The sequence below is a fragment of the Brachyhypopomus gauderio genome, chromosome 4 (genome assembly GCF_052324685.1).
Source record: "Brachyhypopomus gauderio isolate BG-103 chromosome 4, BGAUD_0.2, whole genome shotgun sequence".
NCBI lineage: Eukaryota > Metazoa > Chordata > Actinopteri > Gymnotiformes > Hypopomidae > Brachyhypopomus > Brachyhypopomus gauderio.
Window position 1 is genome coordinate 4705926 of NC_135214.1, and position 22660 is coordinate 4728585.

The 22660-nt window shown below is 44.7% G+C and overlaps 1 protein-coding gene across 3 annotated transcripts in view; it reads left to right on the plus strand.

Annotated features, from left to right (window-relative positions):
* nalcn (sodium leak channel, non-selective) overlaps positions 1-22660 on the plus strand; it is a 107369-nt gene that overhangs the window by 50198 nt on the left and 34511 nt on the right. For all 3 annotated transcript variants that reach the window (XM_077001693.1, XM_077001691.1, XM_077001692.1), the window contains 3 exons: positions 1260-1451; positions 2670-2807; positions 10061-10135. In XM_077001693.1, coding sequence (XP_076857808.1) covers positions 1260-1451; positions 2670-2807; positions 10061-10135 — 405 coding nt within the window. The remainder of the gene's footprint in view (positions 1-1259; positions 1452-2669; positions 2808-10060; positions 10136-22660) is intronic.

The window sequence follows — 22660 nt, forward strand, 5'->3', positions numbered from 1 at the left end:
GGAAAGTGGGAGTGGTTGTGTTGTGGAATGTGAAGTGGGCGGCTCCCCTGTGGGGCTGGCCCGCCTACCGTGACAAGTATATTGAGGAACTATTGTATTCATCACAGTAAAGTTGCCCAAAACAAAGCGAGCACTTATTACACCTGATGTTATAAGTTCCTGTCAAGAACTGTTTTACTTATTCTCTTCAGATCCATTCTCTTGTCCCGTGAGAAAGTCTCCTAATTTGTTCTGTGTTTCACTTGTAAAGGTCAAACAAAGTCTTTGTCATCACATTTTGTGTTAAAAGGACACAGAGAAGAGAGCTCTCTTTCCATGAATAATGTTTAATCATAAATATTGCCTTTCTTCATATTTGTTTCCGGAATACCTAATTAGCCCTTGGTGTTCACGTCTTCTCAAACCACACAACGAGAACCTTACTCAATCAGGAGATAAATATTCCATTGTGTGATATATAAACAGTTCCTTCGGGGGATTGGGGGTCAGTTTAATCACACTGTTTAATTTCAACCTGGGAAGTGTGTCATTCTATTAGATGCAGTTTTGTTGAACAGGTCCATCTAGAGGTGTGTGTGAGGGCACTGACGCAGTAGTCAACTGGACTTTTGTAAAACCTAAGAGGGCAACTCTTAGTTGGGAGAGGAGTTCAGCAGGCAGAATGCTGGCCAAGAATCAGCGGAGTGCAATGTATGGATCAATAACCTGTCCTTACTCTTCATCAATTTTTGACCATGATGCATTGCTCATAGATTTCCATTGATTTGTTGTCACCAGAAGCAATTTGGGGCCTGCTAAAATAACAGAAGAATATACAGTGTTATTAGTGTGAAAGGAAAATACAAATCAATGGTTTTTTATATCAATGGCTTTTATATCAATTCATAATCAATGTTCTCCTTTTCTTCACAGAATTGTTTACTATAATTCTTTACATCAAAGAAGCTTCCTGTCAAGACACAAAGTCACTTTAAGATGTATCTCAGCGCATAGCAGACATAAACAAACATTTCTTAATGTGTTGCAAGTTCCTGCAGACTGCCTTCATGGTTACCACATTTGAAATCAATTAACAAAACTGATATGGGATTAAATTAAGAAGTTTACAAGGGAGGTACAAGAAAGGATCCAGACACACTGAGACCTTGTATCTTTTTTCTTGATCATTTTATTGATCTTGAATCAGCCTCCCTTTAATGTAAGAAGGCCACAGTTCAAAGTGAAGGGCAGTAACCTCAGAAGGTCATACATCTCCGTAGGTGCTGAGAGTGGTGCGTTTGATCAAGATCTCCCCTGCACTGGAGGACTTCGTCTACAAGATCTTTGGTCCTGGGAAGAAGCTAGGCAGTTTGGTGGTCTTCACAGCCAGTCTTCTCATAGTCATGTCTGCCATCAGTCTACAGATGTTCTGCTTCGTGGAAGACCTCGACCGCTTCACCACCTTTCCACGGGTAACACTCACATTGAGTCACCATCTAAGCTGAAAGTTAAAATGATTTTGTTTTTGGATCAAGTGTAGAATATATCAAAAATATACATAACATGAAGATATCTGAGATCATAATACTGTCAGTTGTTAAGCTGGGGGAAAATGACATGAATCTGGATAGGAATCTGGCCTGAAACACCTTCCAATGGCTTCATAATATTTCTTTTTCAGCAGATGTAAGACCCATCCCTTTTGATACTAATTGCTGGGGAGATGGGCTCTCATTAGCCAAATCTTTTTTAGCCGGCGTTATGAGCAGAGATCCACTGATCCCTGTTTGTCCTGGGACTCCTGAGAAGGCTGGGTAAACAGATGCCTCTCATTTCTGACGCGTCTTGGTCTGGGTGGTATGATAACTGTTGAAAATAATGATGTTTACCCAGTTTGCTTGCCAACAGACCTGTTGCAAAATGGTATTCATTTGCAGGTCCTTGTAGCAGGCGAGTGTTCATTTGAAGGCCTTTGCAGCCACAGCCAGTGTTACCAGGTTTATCTGTGCCAAATTTTTGACTTCCACATGGAAAAAAAAAAGGTTTAACATATGTACCAAAGTCCCAGTGGATATTCTTTTTTTTTAGAAATCAATACGCCACTGACAGAATTAAATTTCTTAATAACACAAATGATAAGCAAAATCCCACAATGCCAGCAATCACTTTTAAGTGGCAGGCATGTTGATCATGCAATGACCTATAGACAATAATACCAGCCATCAGCCTTCATTCATTCAAATGTAGTTGTATCACAACGTTGTGAGTGCGCACAGTGAATAAAATAATTTCAAGCACATTATTCAATACAAAAAAAAAGAAATCCAAATACATGATTTTTAATATTTAATAATATTTCTAATTTAGAATGGTACAAAAATGAACAAAACGTGTATGTACGGTCCATTTGGAATTAAGTTTATTCGGTGCCTGTGGTCATTGTACCAGGTTCGTTGAAGTGCTATAAGCAATCCATATAGGCTATATGTTAATGTCACTCTTAATGTCAATATTATGTCAATTTCACTCTTAATGTCAATAGTTATAACATTAACTGCTGTGAAGTGTGGCTTTATTCTGGTTGTGGACACCCCCAGCACGGTCTGTGTTTGTCAGGTCAGGGGCGGGTGCGTCTGGCCAGTGTAATGAGGGAGTGTGGACTGATTTGTTGGGGGCTGTTTTCCTCGCAGGCCTTCATGTCCATGTTTCAGATCCTCACCCAGGAGGGCTGGGTGGATGTCATGGACCAGACCCTGGCAGCGGTGGGGCTCATGTGGGCTCCAGTGGTGGCTATCTACTTCATCCTCTACCACCTGTTCGCTACTCTGGTAAAAAAATATTATAATAATTCTTCTCAGATGGGTGTTATAACAGAGAACTCTCACTGCAGTTTTCATAAATGCTTCCAACTTCTATATCCAGACCGATAGCCGTCGTTGTCTTGTGACTGTTAAGCACAGGTTTTTCACTTTCACAGGTAATTTATTCATGTGCATTTGTCTGCCTGTCTGACTAAACCTGTGTGTTTATCATCCACCCATTCTGGTTATTAGTTCACTGTAATGAATGATTTATGGATGTGTGTGTCAACAGGTTGGCGCCCAATTCTGCATATTCATTCGTCTTTGTCAGTCACACTCTGAGTTTGATTCAGCCGTCGCTGTAATCACGCATCAACTTGGCCGCGCTGCTCATTCTCGCGCTTGACATTTGACGAGCCGGAGTGACTGAGGAGCTGGCGTTTAAATCTGACATTTCAACGCCAGCGTAGCAGTAATGAGGGAACAGGCGGGGCGGGTAATCAAGGAACAACTGCTCTGCATAGTCGTCCCTGTCAAGACAAGGAAAGAGAACAGAACAGAAATAAGAAAGGTCTGCAGGGAAAGCTTTGGAGAAAAGCCCTAAATGTTCTACAAGCACACTGTGTGTAACGTTCTGCGTAGCGCAGAACAGGGAGACGGACACAAACGCGGAGGTGAGCGAGATTTATTAAAGGAAATTCCAGAGGCAGAGTCGAAATAGCAGGCATGGGTCACAACGGGCAGGCAGTCCAGACATGAAACGCGAACAGACATAATAGGACAGAGTACTAACACTATGGGGGAAACACGGAACAGGCAGGAATACTGGCAGCGGAAACAATACTCACGAAGAACAGGTATAACAAAGCACAAGGCACGAAGTAGACAAAATCACGGATGACACGACTGGGGAATGACGGGACTTATATACATAGAACCAAACTAGGGACAGGTGATGACAATGAAACAGGGGCGTGGTAACAAACGAGGAATCATCAAAATAAACGAGCAGGGCAGGACAAACAGGCAGGGAACACAGACATGAGGGAACCCAGAGTGACAGCTACGAGAGGGGGCGTTGCCCTACGTGACACTGTGGATGTTAATGTGATGTAGAAATGCATTTCTACCAGTGAAAAATTCAGGACAGTTTAGCAGTAAGATGCAGGTTGCAATTAGACTATATTTAGTATATAGAGGTGGTACAAATTACAGTGTAGTACACAATGTTTCCTGAGAAACGGGACATTTCAGATAGAGGTCCTTCGTCAGCTGTGCAAGCAAAATGCTGCTGAAATTTGAGCAGGTAAAACCAGTTTATGTTCAAATAGTCTAAGTTAAAATTAAAACATTAATTCCATGGGGTTCTAAAGTTCGGAGGGCGCAAAAAAGTCCCCCCCCCCCCCCCCCCCCCCCCCCCTTAAGTTTCCTAATTTCTTTGCTGCCATAGCAACAAATGCGCTGCAAACAACTATGTCATTAACGTAATAATCATTAACCATAACCCTCACCCTAACCAGAACTGTGACGGGCAGGGTGAGCGAAAATAAATGGAAGCGATCACGCCAAGTCTCAGGGAAATAGGATGGTTTAATATGTAAAGTGCGCAAACCAAAACCCGTGAACTGATCCGAATGTAACGCGCTGCCGCCGATCACGGCGGTGACGCGTTGGTTTTTAACGTGGTGAGAACCCAAATGCTAACCAAAATGAAACGGCAAAAGACAGCCAACTGAAACCTCCGCGGATGCGGGAAAAACAACAAAAAAATAAATAAAAACTCAATGGGAAACAACAGAAGAATGACACGGAGGAACTCGACGTGTACTGGACAGGTAAGTAAACAAACAAAAAACACGCGGAACGAAATACAACGCGTCTAAATAGGGGAAAAAACAGGAGAACGAAAATCACACGGAGAAAACCTCAACGTGTCAGAAAGAAAGGAGAAATATACACAAAACAGAAGACGAAGCTTTGGTACAAGACCTACGGCTTCTTACCAGGTTACCTGCCAGACTGTCAACCAGAACACTGGAGGACAGCCGACGAAGAACAGAGGGAGAAGACAAAAAAACAAAACCAACCTGAGAACACTCAGGCGGAAAACGAGAGAAAGAGAGCAACGAGAGCGTAGTAAGAAGATGAGAGAACTTGGCTTAGGCTGTAAGAGTACGTGACAACAGACAACTTCAGCAATGCGTTGCTGAAGTCGCCTGCTTTAAATAGGCAGCCAAACAGGTGTAATCTATCGGGCTCGATTGCCCCTGGTACCAGCTCGCGGGCTCCGCCTAGTGGCGGCAGGAGGCACGTGCCTGGGTCCAACCCTGACACCGAATTAAGGATATAATAACCAGCAGTCAACTGGTACAAAGACAAGACATATATAGACAAACAAACGACCCTCAGGTGAGACGGATCGCGGGCTCCGCCCACCTGAGGGACGAACACAATGCCACACCCACAGGACAAGCTGCTGCTGTAGACGGGGGCGACCAGTAGGGGGCCGGCGTACCGTGACAGATCCCCCCTCCAAGCCGCACTCCCCTCCACCGGCTGTGCGGCCTACAGCAGCAGCACACAAAACAAAGGGGCAGGCAGGCAGGGACAAGGGACACACCCCCTGTAGTCCCGGAGCTGAAACACAAAACACAAACAGGTTAGCTCGCCTACCTGGGCGGGACCCTGGACCGACTGGGCCGTCAACAAGACAAAACCACGCCCCGGTCGGTCACAGGGCCCTCACGCCCTAACCGGCCTTAAGCCGCATAGCCCCACAGGTGCGAGGACGGCGGGCCACGGCTCCGTGTCCGTCCGGGGTGTATGTGTGCAGGTTACCTCCCTGGGGCGTGGCCAAGTCACCTCCTGGACCTACCTCCTCCCGGAGCTGGCCCCTGCCTTCTGCTAGGGGCCACCCCAGCCTCCTGGGGAGTCAGCCCCAGCCGGGGCCTGACTTTACGAGGTGGACTCCTCCACCAAACCCAGGAGCGCCAGAGACCGAGGCCCAGAGCGCCCTTATCGCGGGCTGGGGAACAGCCCCCAAGGGCCTCCTGGTCACCCCGAGCAGGAGGGAGGGTCTCCATCTTCAGCAGGAGCTCTTCGGACCAGAGCCCTATCGTCCCCAAACATCCGGGGGCCCCAGCCCTCTAGGGAGGGGCTCTTTCCGACCGGGCTCCGGTCACCCCACGACATAAGGGGGCTCCTGCCAGTTGGAGACCCCCACATGGTCCAGGACTGCCACGATCCACCGCCAGGGAGAAGCACCTGCACATAAAACACAAAATGCACACACACACCCACACACACCAACACAAAACACATACGCGCACTTACCCTGACCATCTCGGCACCCCGCATCCGGGGGGAGGGGTCTCCATCTCAGCAGGAGGGGACACCAAACAACTCACCTGATGCATCAGGAGAGGGGCCCCTACCGGCTCCGGAGAACACCCTCGACTCCCTGGTCAGGGCCTCCCTTAGGAGCTACGCCCTCCGTGCCATATTCCGTGGCACGGGACCACCACTGGTCCACCCCCAACACACATTCAAGGGGAGGAGCATGTGTGGAATTACACACAACATAATCATGGGCACGCAAGAACAACACACACGCAAAGACTAGACAAACAAAAAACAGTGTACAAACAACGAACGAACGGAACTCTTACATGCGCGCTCGGTATGTTGTGACGTGCCGCTCAGATCGCAGTCGCTCCCCCACACAAAACACAAGACGACAGGGGAGCGAGGCGACAGTGACGAGCGGCACCCGCGTCACACACGAAACACTAAACACAAAACACCACGAGCACGCACACAGGTCCACACGCCCGTTCACATGTACACTTCACCCACACAACATGAAGAGTTTTACAGGGAAGACGCCCTGGTCCTCGCCGTGCAACACACAAAACAAACGCACGGCGAAACTCTTCAGACAGACAAACGACGGACATGAAGAGCTGTCTCAGGGCAGACTGCCCTGGTCCTCGCCGTGCTACATACACACAAAACACAACACAAAAGCACGGCGGAGCTCTTCAAACAAAACACCACGCAGACAAACACTTACCACGAGACATGACCACGAACGAAGGAGAAAGCAAAGGAGACTGGCGGCTTCCGAAGGTGGCTGGTTATTCTGTGACGGGCAGGGTGAGCGAAAATAAATGGAAGCGATCACGCCAAGTCTCAGGGAAATAGGATGGTTTAATATGTAAAGTGCGCAAACCAAAACCCGTGAACTGATCCGAATTAAGGATATAATAACCAGCAGTCAACTGGTACAAAGACAAGACATATATAGACAAACAAACGACCCTCAGGTGAGACGGATCGCGGGCTCCGCCCACCTGAGGGACGAACACAACGCCACACCCACAGGACAAGCTGCTGCTGTAGACGGGGGCGACCAGTAGGGGGCCGCCGTACCGTGACAAGAACCCTAACCTTAAACTTAACTCTAAGCCTATCCCAGCAGTTAAATGCCTTGCCACTGGAAATGACAAATCCAATGTCCGGCTGATTATATCTCTTGTAAGAAGTACATTTGACAACTCCTTTAGTAAAGCAAAAGGATGAATGATGTGATGTAGAATGAATGTCAACTGATCTTTTCATGTTTGTTATATGTTATTATATATATATATATATATATATATATATATATATATATATATATATATATATATATATATATATATATATACAGTTGTGATCAAATTTATTCAACCCCCAATGCTGCGAAGGGTTTTATGGAATTCAGTGCACATTTGTAATTGTGTTCATAATGAAATCTTACAAGGACTTGTTAAAGAACTAAATGCAACTAAGATAGCATCAATTTTTTTTGTCATAAAGTATTAAATGGCCTTTTTGTGATTTCTTCATTGACACAATTATTCAACCCCTTTACGACTACCACTCCTAAGAACAGAGGTTCATTCCAGTGTTTTCCATCAGGTATTGAAAACATCTGTGGATGTCAACGAGCAGCAATCAAGCATGATAAGCACCAATTAGGCAGATTTAAAAGGACTGTGATACTCAGCTCCTTCTAGACATCTACTGGTGTGTTTCCAAGCATGGTGAAGGCAAGAGAATGGTCCCAGAAGACAAGAGAAGAGGTTATTGCTCTTCACAAGAATGGCAATGGATATAAAAAGATTGCGAAGTTGTTAAATATTCCAAGAGACACTATCGGAAGTATCATTCGCAAGTTCAAGTTAAAGGGCACAGTGGAAACGTTACCTGGTCGTGGCAGAAAGAAGATCCTGACCGCGACTGCTGTGCGCTACCTGAAGCGTAATGTGGAGAAAAATCCCCGCGTGACTGCTAAGGAACTGAAAAAAGACCTGTCAGATGTGGGCACTGAAGTTTCAGCTCAGACAATAAGGCGCGCACTGCATAACGAAGACCTCCATGCCAGAACGCCCAGACGCACCCCCTTGCTGACTCCAAAGAACAAGAAAAGTCGACTGCAGTATGCCAAAAGTCATGTGGACAAGCCACAAAGGTTTTGGAACAGTGTACTGCGGTCAGATGAAACTAAATTAGAACTGTTTGGGACAATGGACCAGCGCTATGTTTGGAGAAGGAAGAACCAGGCTTATGAACAAAAGAACACCTTGCCTACTGTGAAGCATGGCGGGGGGTCAATTATGCTTTGGGGCTGTTTTGCTTCTAATGGTACAGGAAAGCTTCAACGTGTGCAGGGTACCATGAATTCCCTTCAGTACCAGGAGATCTTGGAGGAAAATGTGATGGAGTCAGTCACAAACCTGCGGCTTGGGAGACGTTGGACCTTCCAACAGGACAATGATCCGAAGCACACATCCAAGTCCACTAGAGCATGGTTGAACATGAAAGGCTGGAACATTCTAGAGTGGCCATCGCAATCACCAGACTTAAATCCAATTGAGAACCTCTGGTGGGACCTAAAGAAGGCAGTTGCAGTGCGCAAGCCTAAGAATGTGACTGAACTGGAGGCTTTTGCCCATGAAGAATGGGCTAAGATACCCATAGGTCGCTGCAAGACACTTGTGTCAAGCTATGCTTCACGCTTGAAAGCTGTCATAACTGGAAAAGGATGTTGTACTAAGTACTAAAAAATAATGTCACTAGGGGGTTGAATAAAACTGATAATGATGTGAGCACAGTAAAGACATTTGTGGTTATTCCATCATAAATATTATGTTATGTTTGTCTAATTTATAAGTGCCTCTTTGATATAATTGTAAATAAGATGACTGAAATGATCAAAATCAATGTCAAACTGGCCAAAACACTTTATTTCAGTGGGGGTTGAATAAATTTGATCACAACTGTATATATATATATATATATATATATATATATATATATATATATATATATATATATATATATATATATATATATATATATATGGAATATATATGGAATATATATGAAATTTGAAGTATGATACATTCTTGTGATATCAGTGAGCATGAAGATAACCTTTTTTGGATGTTTCAGTTAGTTCTTCAAATTCTTGTTTAAATACTACACTCAATCATTCATTTTATTTGCAGTAAAACCTGTCATATTTTACGGCCTTCAAAAACTCCATGCTTTACTCACAATCGTTAAGGCTTAAAGGCCAATGTAGACGTCCACCTGAAACATATGGGAATGTGTGAATATTTTTCAGAAATGTGGATTTTTTGAAGAAGTAACAGGTGACATCTTTGCTCGTGTGACTCATAAACAATTTACAGCTCAGCAGGAATTCCTTTGGTACTCGTATAAATAAAATGAAATTTAAACACTTCAGAATCCTTCCGGATGACGGGGAGACCGCATCCCTTTTTAAGACGCCTCCATTGATCTCCTACAGATGAGATGAAAACACCAAAACACACTTCAGGAGATAAATAACCAATCGACACCAAACCTGTGGTACTGTAGCCTGCAACCGCTCTAGGTGTGCTACATGTAAATGTGCTAACACAGCCACTTAAGTGACTGGCACAAAAGGATCAATTATCACCCTTTCCTCCTCATTCATTGCAGCAGGAAATGTTCAGGGTGTTTCATTGAACATATTTGGAGCATCAAAATGAAAGATTTGCCATGGTATGTTGATGCTAATGGTCACTGCATTACGCATGACGTATCTCTTTGCATTAACAGTTGTTGCTATGATTTAAGAAACGTAAGGGTTCATTTGTAATTAGAATGTGACCGCATCACCATTTCATAAGATAGCTGGAACACGCGTTATGGTTCTTCATCTCCTCTGGTGTAATGTTTTCCAGATACTGCTGAGTTTGTTTGTGGCCGTCATTCTGGACAATCTTGAGCTTGATGAAGATCTGAAAAAGCTCAAACAGGTAAGATAATCTTATTAGAACTGGTGTATTCAGCTTCACTGGTTCTCTGCATTTCAAACATCACAGACATCAGTGGTAGAAACAGAGCCGATAAATAGAATTATTAAGGAATGTAATATTTTTTGTACTTAGTCAGTAGTGGAGACTGAGGGATTTGTCTGTTGTACTGAGGTGTTCACCATCTGGATGCCTGGGAGGGAGGACGCCTGCTCATTAAGACTAATTAGGAGACTGACATTTCTTTTGACAGGCTTCTTAACATTCTCTTAATGTTCACTGGTCATCATCAACCTGTTTTTTTTTTTTTTTTTTAGAAAAACCTGATGCTGTAATGCATGATGGGAAAGAGGATTATGGGTTACTGGTTACTGGTTAGAACCACTGAGACCCAGATGCGTCCGTTGAGGCTTCTGAGCTGTGTGTAGGACAAAATCTGTAGTTTGGTGGCAGAATGAAAACACTTCAGATGTATTTATTTATTTTATTTTCGTACTTGTCCGTTCAGGACAGTAGGTAACAAAGACCTTACTGCATCAAAACCACTCTGCTCACAAGGTGACAACGGTACAGACAAGCAAACAGCCAGCACAAACGGAAATGACTCATCGTACAAGATCCCTCCAACAATGCTTCACAGCAGACATCAGGAGACCCTCCTGAGTGAAGGGGTAATAGCAAGAGAAAACCTTCCTAGCAAGGACACCTTCCAAAGATTCTTGACAAAAAAGATATTTCAGACATAGTAGTATGGTGGAAAAAGGCCTTTCAGAGTGGCTTCTGCAATGAATGATCATGGAAAAAAGGGTCCCCTCTTTGTCTTGTAGACCCTGCAGGGCAGATGTATACATGCTGTCTTGAATGTAGAGAGATCTGTGGATAAAAGATGAGAAGTATGAGAAGACCACAGGATGTCAGAATGGACATAGAATTCTAGACTGTAGAATTCTTGTACATCTCGACCTATTTTTAAAAACCTGTGGTACACAAGTAAATATGACTCATCATATCATTAGCATGTAAAAAAAAAAAAAAACATGACCTGGCAAGCCTGCTTGACCCCTGGTGCAGAGTTGCTGCTGGTGCTGTGTGATTAATAAGGTGCCTCCTTCATCACATGGAGATGAGCTGTGGATGCCAGGGGCCACCACTGGGGGGAGCTATGGAGAGCAGTTAGAACTCTGGTGGCTTTGGACTGGAATTAGTCCTTAAAAGGGAAGATTTTTTTTTTCCGGTCTCCCTGGATCACATTTCACATACTTTACAACTACCTGCAAAAATAATTGAAATGCAATTACTCAAACTCGTACATTCAGTCCCATCTAGCCATGCAGTCTGTCTGTTTAAATATTTGTTTAGAACAAATATTGTTTTTTTGTCAGATTTTTCTTCCGCAACTTTACCTCAGCAGTGGCCGAAATGCCAAGCTGGAGATCACATCACCACCATCCTAGTGACACGCACAGATATAGTGAATACTCCAGAAGGGAATGGCAGTAATGGAAAAGCTCTCATGCAAGTTTATTTTCATTACCGGCGATCATATCGTTTACATCCCAGTAGCTTGTAAAGTTTGTGATATGTGTATTCCACTGGGACGTAGATGATTGGCAGGGATGCCACTGGAAAATCCTTGCGTAAGAAGTCGTAACTACCCGCCTGTGCTGTGGAGTGTCTTCTCCATCTCCTGGCGTGCTCACAACACCCAAACATGGCCAGATCACTTCTCCTTTAGCCACAGCTGACCGATTTGCTGCTCAGCCTGTAAAATTGCCTATTTTACAGGTACTTCCAGTGCAGATGGGACAGACCAAAATAGACCTGCTAGATTATGATTGCTCTCCAAGAGTACAGCGTAACTGGACCTTTTATAAACCACTGGCTTTGAAGCAGTTCAATGACTGACCTTGACTGGAGTTAGACTAGTCCAGTCTGATGTGGAACAAATAAGGGATAGATGGGTTTTGTCCTGTTGGATCATGGCGCTGATTTGGTAGTTGAGTGACAGCACCAAGGTTTCCTCAGAAGGTTGTTTTTGTAGCTTTTGGAGAGCAGATTGCTCTCCCCTGCGATAATGTCATGGGTAACTGCCTTTAAGAGTGGTTTTGGCTCTTACTCTTTCTGCCGCGTGACACGTGTAGTCAGTTACACGAGTGTGTTCCAAGTCACGAAACTGTGGGGAGACGTATAGCATTTCAGTAGGGCCACAGTGGTAATTGCAAGTCGTTATCACAATCGCAGCGTACTTCAGATTAATCACAGTTATGATTTTTTGTCAATTTGTTCAAGTTGTTTTGGTTATGTAAGTAATAGTCTTGCAGTTCAGAAAGGACAGTGACTTGAATACCTTTCGTTTGGTAAAAAAAAAGAAAAGAAAAGTGGATTCGTTTTACAGCGTCGGTCACTGTGCAGTAATCATTTAGTGAGTGTCTGAAACAGCAAGCAAAAACATAACCTGATCTAACATGCAATACAATTCATTTACCTCTTATGCTGATTTACATTGCAAGCATTATTTATTGTTCAAGCTGCCAAGTATACTGGCAAGATCACAGTGAAAAGGTGTCTGATTACAATGTTTGTTTATGTGCAGTATTTACACAGACATCTGGTGGTTAATGTGGCAAAGAAGTTGATATTGATAAAGCGCATATATTAGCAAGTAGATCATCTGCGTGCACTTGCTGTCATTGCTGCTGCTGTCAACTAACTCTTCATGCACGCTGTTGCCCTGATGCAGTGCATGCAAACTGTAGTTCTGATGCAGTGCATTCAAACTGTAGTTTTGATGCAGTGCACACAAACTGTAGTTCTGATGGAGTACATGCAAACTGTAGTACACTGTAGTTTTGATACTGTGCATGAAGAATTTAGTGACTTTGCTTTAACTCATCAATGCCGAAAGTCTGGCAGGATGAATCATGGAAGATGATACAGGACAATATTAACACCATTTAACTCTGACCAAGTCTGTATGGGACTGGCTCAAGCTAACAAAGGAAAATAGAAGCCAGCCGTGAGATAACACAGGGGCCTTGATGGTGAGATCCCCAAACACCATCCTGGACCACAGTTCTGTGATTGTGGTAAGCCAGCAGCAGCTACAGACGTCCCTACATGTCCTCGGTGCTTTCAACAGAGTACGTTGTGTAGTGTCATTTGACTCATTTTATAAAAATTATTTCATGAATTAGGAAAATATGATAAATTTCATGTGGACCTTGTAGTTCTACCTGTGATCTTCGTGGTCTTCTTTTTTATTATATTAACATCCTACTTTTGTAAGTAGGTAACATAATATGGGATATTTTTTGTTTCATTTGAACGACTTTTTAAAGCTTGAAATATTGAAATACTGAGTGACACTGCCACAGAACTGAGGTTCGGCTGTCGATGAGTGACTGAGGCACAGAGCCAGTGGATGTTAGACACGCGGGAATCGTATTTGCACTCGCTTTGCCTTAGCGTTCTCGTTGTGAATGTTGCAAATAAAAAGCGTCATGTATGACAGAACTCGGGAGACGACTGCGCTTCGGTTTGATTGATGTCCAGGGTCCTGGGTGAGCTGGGGGAATTGATAAGTCGGGTTGTTCTTGAATTGTTTTGCACTCATGTTTGCTATACACACACAACAAATCAAATTGACATTTCCCACTCAGGGGAATGACTCACCGCAGTATAGGTAACCAGCACATGGTAGAGTCAGGACTGACCACCATATCCTCCTAGCTTGTTCTCTGAAATTGCGCCTGTTTTTGACTGTGAAAACAACCAGCTTGTTCATAGCCGCACGCAGGAAGTTCTGCTCACCAAGTAGAAGTTCTTTTTTTTCTGCCAGGTGTCATGCTCTGGGTTTGTGCTGTTCTGGCTGTGTGATGGGAATTACAGTGAAGAACTGTTAAAGGGAAATAATTGGAATGACTGGAATTTTAATTGGAGTTGGGGAACATCAAAGTCTCATGTCGTGCCATTTTTCCCCCAAAACCCCTTTCCTGGCACTCGTGTTTTGCGTTCTAAATATTTCTTTGGCTTTCTCTCTTAGCTCCTCATCTCCCTGTCTCTCAGCGTGAGCGCATCGCTGGCCCCATGTACCAGTCTTGTGAAGTCCCCTCTCAGAACGGTACTGGTTTCAAACGCTAACCGTGTCTCCATGGAGAGGAAGCAACAAAAAGCCCCCAGCTATGTCTCCCGAGCCAGACGTCAGACGTGTTCAATGGCCTCTCTGCGTTGGCTGGATTCGTTTTGCGTTCGTTGCTCTGAGAGTGTTCTGCAACCAGCACGGGCCGTTTCTGCCTGGATGGCCCCTCTCACAGAGTGGCTACGTGGGTGATGGTTTCAGGTCACATCGCGCCCTGGTCTGTTCCGCCGGGCTCCTCTGGTAGCGTCTGCTTCGGCTCCGTGTCCCTGGAATCACGACTGTGGCGTGTGTTGTTATTAAGAAAAGTCGGATGTTTGGCATCTGTTATTAATCGTTGTATATGAAAACCGCAGTACAATTTCACTTCAGAGGGAGTAGTTTTGATATTTGGGAAGCAGGAGTGAAAACACAATAAAAAACACAATTTTACTTTGAAAATAGTTGACAAAACAGCCACCATAAACAAAAGCAGACGCACAGGCTTGCAAAGTCTAAGGTGCACTAGGGACTTTCGGTGCAAAACTCTGAACCCTGTGGGGATTTAATAGGAGCAATAATGACTGAGGAACAGGTGAGAGAAAATCTTTGTTGGTAATATTGTTTTGATAGAAAAATTTGCCCCAGCAATTGAAAATAATAATATACTATTACACAGAATGGATAAACATAAAAAGCCTCATGTCATAGATTTGTCTGCAGAATTGTGTTATTTTGTCTTCTGCAAATATAAACGTGATCAGTTCAAGATGTTAAAGGAACGCCATTCTCCTAAGTCTGCCGTTCATATGAATGTCTTTAACCTTATTCACATGGAGCAGAGTCTTTCTAATGTGGAATGTCTGTTTTTATTCTCCTGAGACCACAGACGTTGGTGTGGGCCACTGCAAAATGCTTTGTCACTTCGAACAGTGTGTGCAACAGTGTCTTTTTTTTAGCTGACTCATTAGACTATTTTAAGATTTTCTCTGAATATTTCCCAACACCTCAGGTGTTTAGGAAAAACAGGAAATGATTTAGTATGCAGCAGATGTGTTGTTTACCATGCAATTGCATGATCGGTTTCACTTAAGTGATAACATTCATCATTATTTACGAAATGCAACACCGGCCTTCATGGGAATGACTTGCATCTGTCAGTGCTGACAGAGGATTTATCTTGATTTGCATTTCAAAGCTATGAACGCAGATAGCACACACACCTGTGACCAAGTCAATACTGGTGGGTTATATACTTCAGGATTATTATATATGCCGTCTCGACAGTATACCTATCAAATATAGTATAGTATAGAAATGCTGATATATATATATATATATATATATATATATATATATATATATATATATATATATATATATATATATATATATATATATATATACCGGAATTTTTTTTTATTATTATGGAGCAAGGAATGATGTTGTAATGAAGAGTGGGACCCACATGCAGAGTTCCTGACCGAACAAAATGAGCTGTGAGTCTGCAACACGGCTCATCTGTGAGGTGGCCCGTTCCGTGATTAATCCAGCCTCTTCGTGGAACTGCGCTCTCGGGGTGCGGCTTCCATTCGTCGGCCCGGCGACGCGGAGCACCTGCCCGCGCTGAAGGATCATTAGCAATTAAAGGCTACAGGATAAGCGGAGATGGAGCTAATGAACACCGCCGCGCTCCACACCTCGCAGATCAGCCGCCCATAACAGGAAGTGCCTAACGAGCTTCCCCGTAGTTGCCGTGGGGACGCGGCTCTGTGCGTGTGCGGGCGACACTCTCATCACCACTGATTGCAATAGCGTTTATTACGTGTAATTAGGCTCGAGAAGTTGGAATGGATGACAGTGACAGCTTTACCTGCTAGAGGGGACTAGGAATAATTGAAGGTAATGCCCAGGAGAGGCGCGTGAACAGGGCCCCCTGGTGGCGTGAACAGGGCCCCCTGGTGGTCTGCTGTGTATACAAAGCAGGCAGGTCCTGGATTTTTGCGAGATGTGTTTCCGCTGCGATGGAGTGAAGAGAAACGTTATTTGTTGACCTTGTCTGTAACCGTCGTCGTAATGAGACATTGCACAAATTACGCGGGAGAATATCTTTTGTGAAAATTAAGCGCCGGTCCGACACGTCACGATTGGACAGACCCAGCTTCACCGTGGCCCGGTTTAGTCTGCTATGACGTTTTCACGGTTCAGTTTCATATCTCTTAATACGGCCTGTTCATTGAGCTACTCATGGGCTGTAGCCCCGTTTGATTGGGGAGATTGATGGTTGATGGAAGCTCAACAAATCATTACCTCCCTCCAGCTACAAGGCAATGAGGAGAAGTTGGCCATAGCAGGGGAAAATGTTTATCTTTTTAGTGACAGAAATCAAATCGGAGAATTTCTTTTCCTTGGGGTGGTCGTGTGTGTGTGTGTGTGTGTGGGTGTGTGTGTGTGTGCGTGTGGACTAACGACCCTGTTATAAGACGCCTCTCTGGGCAAGGTTGGCTGTGAAATGTGGAACAGGTTGGGGGGGTTTGGGGGGCTACTGTCAGAGGGAGAATCAAAAGGAAGAGAGAGAGATGGGCGGGGCCGAACATTCATTACGGCTTCATTTGGCGAGGAGGCCTTCCCAAGTGCCATCTCTCCAGGAGAATAATGAAAACGACAATGTAAGGCTTTCGTTTTTCAAGGCTACCTTTCCCCTGCAGACAGTGGTAAATAATGAGCTCTAAGCTCCCAGCGCCACTAGTGCATGTATCTGTCTATGTGTGTGTGTGGGGCCACAGGATCACTGAAAGATAAGACATCATTAACATGGGCACTGCTGCCTGGGACAGTAATTACACTCTTTTCACACTTGATCCTGGATCGCTCCCTCTTTCTGTCTCAGCCGTTTGCCCGTTTTATTTATCCGTACACTTCACGAGCACTGAGTGATCGATCGATTCTCCATACGTAGGTTCATCTTCCCGCACTGGCCGTATACTTCAAATCCCATCGCAAACCTTCCCACCGCCGCCATGTCACACTGTGTCGTTCTGGACATCTGGAACTTGAACTTGACGAAAGGTCACAATGTTGCACGTGAATGCCGCTCGCCCCGGCTCGCCCGACTTTTCTGACTAACCACACTGCCATCTAGTGCAGAGCCCGCACACGTGTGGCCAGACTGTGTTGGGCGTGCGAGAGGATGGCGTGAGGCCGTGCTGCTCACACCGCACTTCTGAAGCCCACTCAGTCTCACCGTGGGAGACGTGGCCGAGCTGGAATCATGGGGCTGTGGCAGAAAGCGCTCCGTTTGGATTAGCTTGACCAAAACGGCTCTGAAATTAGAAAGAAGTTTGTGAATAACAGCCAGAAATGGGAGAGGAGTAAAGGAAATGTCTCCTGTCCCGTAGCCAAAGGGGTTGAACGAGCTGCTTCCTGTTGCTCATGCCGACACACACTCAAATCTTGCTTTCTTCTTCCCGCCCTGTGGCATAAAGCATGTCTGCTCTTCAGACACACACACACACTCAGACCTTAAGTTATTTAGTTGTCTGTTTACATATATATGTACACACAAGCACACACATACGCAAACACACACATGGCTGCTGGCTGTGACAGGCGTATCTATCCCAGCTCCAGTAGTAAGACAGAATTGCTTTTGGTACAAAGTTCCCTGGCCTCACGTAGCACCACCAGTGCCTCCTCCCCTCCTCCTCTTTCGGAAAGACACCTGATCCAGATGTCCGCTGCCCCAGACTGTGTGTGTGTGTGTGTGTGTGCCAGCATGTGTTCTCCCCATCTTGCCTTTTACCTTGACCCAGTTTCCTCCCCGCAACAGCATCAATTTGAACATTTGTGTATGATTGGCTCTGTTCTCCCAGACGTGCCCTAATCCCGCCTCTGCCCTAATCCCGCCTCTCCCCAGTCCCGCCCCTCCCATTACCGAGACGTTAAATAACACCCGTGTTTCGTTCCGCCTCCACCCCGGCAGCCGGGAGCCGGGAGCCGCTCTGCAACTCAAATGCCTTCAATGTCACCTTCTGTTTTCCCCCAGAGGATCATGGGAGGAGCAGCGTCCGCGCTTGGCTGCCCAGCCATCCGCCGCGCTAAGCTGCCTGCCAGCCGGCCTCTCGGGGGCCAGAGGTGCCGCTCTAAGTGGTCTGGGAGTTTATAGCCTGTGCGGCACTGGCACGCCTCATTAGAGGGTAAATGGGAAGGAAGGAATGACCCCCACGTCCCCTGCATTCCTTATGGATCTCCTACCAGTCTGACGAGCAGGACGAGCAGGACGAGCAGACATGTGCTCCATGACTACCAAGACGCACGAGTTATTTCAGGCCCTCTCGCTCCATGGGTGCTTTGGTAATATAATGTGATATTTATTTATTTCAGTCAGGCTCTGAGTTGGTAGTATGTACCACATCAAGAGTGTATCATAGAAGTATAGAGGCTTCTCTGTGTTGGATTAAAATGAGAAAATAACAGGTCGGAGTAATCATATCACAGATTATATGCACACACATCTCTCTCTCTCTCTCTTGTAAAATGCATTTTAAGATGAAAATGTCTCCAGTTACGTTTGGAGAAAAATCTTCTGCATTAACTGTATGTCAAGATGATGGATCATGTGTTTAAAAAGTCGTATTACCTGACCCTTCAGTACCACACAGCTTAATGCAAGATGACATCCTGCATTAGGAAACAAAAGTGTCACTTTTTTTTTGTTAACAAAAAAACAAAAAGGATATAATAATAGATTTAGCTTATATTACTTAGTATGCTGAATTTAAATCTATTTTTCGATTTTTTTCCATCATGCCTGGTTTTTAAGCGATGGCAGTTACATTTTACATGAAGTATATATGACATTCATTAACAAAGTTATTAAAATATGTCATTATATTCTCAAATGTACAATGTATGCGTATTGGCCTTAGTGTTCGTAATAGCTAGGGGTGTGACGAGATCTCCGTGTCTCGTGATCTCGCGAGATTTGATGACGTCACAATGACGTGGGAAAATACAGGTATTACTATTGAAGATGCCCCGCCACTTTCAAATCGTTTGTTTGGCATCATTTTGGGAACCCGGCGGAAATGATAAATGGCAAGAGAGTGACTGATAAGACACTACATATGCAAACATTGTATGAAAATAATGCCGTACACCGCGACTAATACGAGCAGGATGCAGAGACATTTACAGCAACACCACAGCTCAGTACTCAAATCAACATATCTCACTTGAACGGAGGTAGCAGGGACAGAACGGCGCTTTGGCAAGTTGAGACAGTAAAGGATATCGGGAGCAGTGTGGGGATGCTAATATTCTTAAAAATGAACATGACAGTGTAGTTGCAGCAAATTCAGTGACATACTTGGTCAGGCTCAGTTTGCACTATTTGCACTCTGTATTGACAGAGAAGAACTTTTTGTTTTGTACATAATACAGTGAGTCCCCGCTTAACGACGGGTCTGGATAACAACGGACCGGAGTTACCACGACTTTTAATTTAATTTTGCGCGGTGCGCGGAGGAGCAGTGGAGTGTTGTGTAGTGTAGTGGAATGTTGTGTACGATAAGCCCATCTCGGTAACGCGAACGCTGTACGCACGAGAACATTGTTAGTTTTTTCTATACTGTATTTACGATCAAAGCGTATCTAAATATAGGGTCACGCTTAACGACGAAAACTGCTTTACAACGGACTTTTCAGTCTCTTACATAATGCATGTTAAGAGTTATAATAAAACATTTCAAAATGCATGTTTAAAGTTAAATAAAATTTAAATAAAAGTCTGTTGTCCAGAAAATTTGTAATTTTAGTGTTCTTAAAATCTCGTCTCGTCTCGAATCTCGTGAACCCAGTCTCGTGTCTCGTCTCGTATCGTGAGCTGAGTGTCTCGTCACACCCCTAGTAATAGCCAATATAGAGGAGCTTCAATTTCCTTGGTCCCGAGGGGGCAGGTCAGAGGTCAAACTGAAACAATGACACACATGGACAAGAAGACAAGGAAGTAAACAAAGGCAAGACAGGTAACCAAGGCAACAGATGGCAGGGAGGGACCAATCGTGACATGAGATACATTCTCAAAACATATTTGGATTCAGTGTGTAAAAAGACTTTGCAGAAAGCAAACTCGACGTGGACCATTATAAGCACACAGCCAAAGCTGTGATCACCACGCTCCTTCTGCGGCCGTTGTAGACCCAGACAATTTAGAAGAGAAACCCCAAAACCTTGTCATGAATGGGGAGACCTCACTCTCGAACTGCTCCTGAACGTCTTGTCACCTCAGTCACGCTGAGATCAGTGGAACCGTGTCTGCTCTTACGCTCACGTAACCGCATCCGCCCAGACGCTGGCCGGCTGACTGAGAAACATCTCACAGCTCGGGCTGTGAAGAACAGCACAAGATGAATGACTGCGTCTCCTTCGCAGCTCCTAAATGAGGACAGACATGCGCTGGCGTATCAGCAGGAGTAGTGAGAACATCTCCAGGGCTACTGAGGACTAGACCTCCAACAGCACACAGTCATTTACTCATCGGGTGAACAATGTGTGCTCCTTAAATTCCAAGCCTCCTAGAAGATAAGCGTGGCTTTCATTTGAGCTGTAGTGTAGGATTGTTTGGATGTTTTCCCTCGAGAACATCTGGAGCCCAATAAACTTCATGCTGGAGGCAGAAATCTGAGACGTGGGGTATTACAAAGGGGGTGTAAACAAGACACGAGTTCCAGTGAGATGCAGAGAACTTTTAGCTCACAGCAGGTGTCATCTACCCAAGATACTGATCTCAATGCCCCGTCACTGCTGCGACACACAGATCTTTGTCATGGACCTCAAGAGGTGTTTTCTGATATAACTGCTTTTTTAATGCTATGTCATTATATGAAGTAGTTACTGGAGGACTTCTGCTGCTGTGCATATGTTAAGGCCTTCAACATTCAGCATTTGTCTCCGATGCTCAAATATCTAAGGTGCGTTGTAGAATCTTTGTTTTAAAGTTCATAAATAATTACCAACTTTTTTAATCAGTGAATTTTTTTATGAATCAATTTGTGTTCGAATTAAAGTGAAATATGAGAGTAGTGAAATGTTGTGGTGGAGGTGAATAAGTGACGTGGTCTGGGCACAGGTGGCTTCACCTTTCTCCTGTACGAGGGTGGTGTTAACGTGGCCGCACCTTTCTCCTGTACGAGGGTGGTGTTAACGTGGCCGCACCTTTCTCCTGTACGAGGGTGGTGTTAATGTGGCTGGATGGCCAGTAGGCTGTGACGTTGAGTTGGCCCTGACGGAGGCATAGAGAGAAGAAGCTGGTTAGTTCATCATCGACCCCTGCCTTCTCCACATCTGTTAGCAGCATCTCCCTCTCTCTCTCTCTCTCTCTCTCTCTCTCTCTCTCTCTCTCTCTCTCTGTTTCTTTCTTCTTTGTTTACTTTCTGTTTTTCTCTGTCTCCTCATGTGATGAAGTTCTACCACGTTCCTCCCACACTATACCTGCCATCTCAGTAGCCCGAGGAGATTATACCACCTCTAGTAAACAAGACAAGAAAGCTGCTCTATTTGGTGCCAGATCTCTGGTGTGTGCATGCACATGCACATGCACATGCACACACACACACACACACACACACACACACACACACACACACACACACACACACACACAAATGCAGATTTAAAACATGACCACATCTAATAATTCAACCAGTTATTCACGTGCACATACACCACATACATAGTGACTTTACTCACACACACACACACACACACACACACACACACACCACTACCAGTGAATGATGTACCTGTTTTAGCTGTCTGGAGCTGCTCCAATAGGCCCTGGAACAGTTCTGGGTGGTGCACTGACACAGGTTTGACATTCACAAGTTTCCCTCAGCTTTTGTGAGTGTGTTGCAGCCACATGGAACTACTGATGGTGTGAGTCTGGCCTTCCAGGGATGTGGAGCACCTGGAGGACCTAATGCAGCTCACCCCGCCTGAAACTGGGGAGAAAGTGCCAAACAAATCCAATGGATCACTTTCATTTGTCAGAAGGCCTTCACATCCAGTTCAAGTGCTCAGCTTCCAGTGTCCTGATTCATGAGCTACACTAAGTTTGATTTGTCATTATGATGATCAGAGGAAACAGACACACACACACACATGCACACATCCAAGCTAGGGCAACCTTGTGATACTGTAAAAAAAATGAGTGGGTCATAGTACCCATGACCTGTGCTTGCTATGGAGAGTACCTGACCAAGTTATTCATGTAAATCCACCAATCGATGTGGCAAAGGTTGTTTTATGTGTGCATAATGCAGTCAAACTCATACCGGCTCAACTGAGAGGCATTGATTGGTGTTTATCGATCGGTAAGAAGGTGGAGCTTTGCTTCTGGCGCTGCATTTCAGACT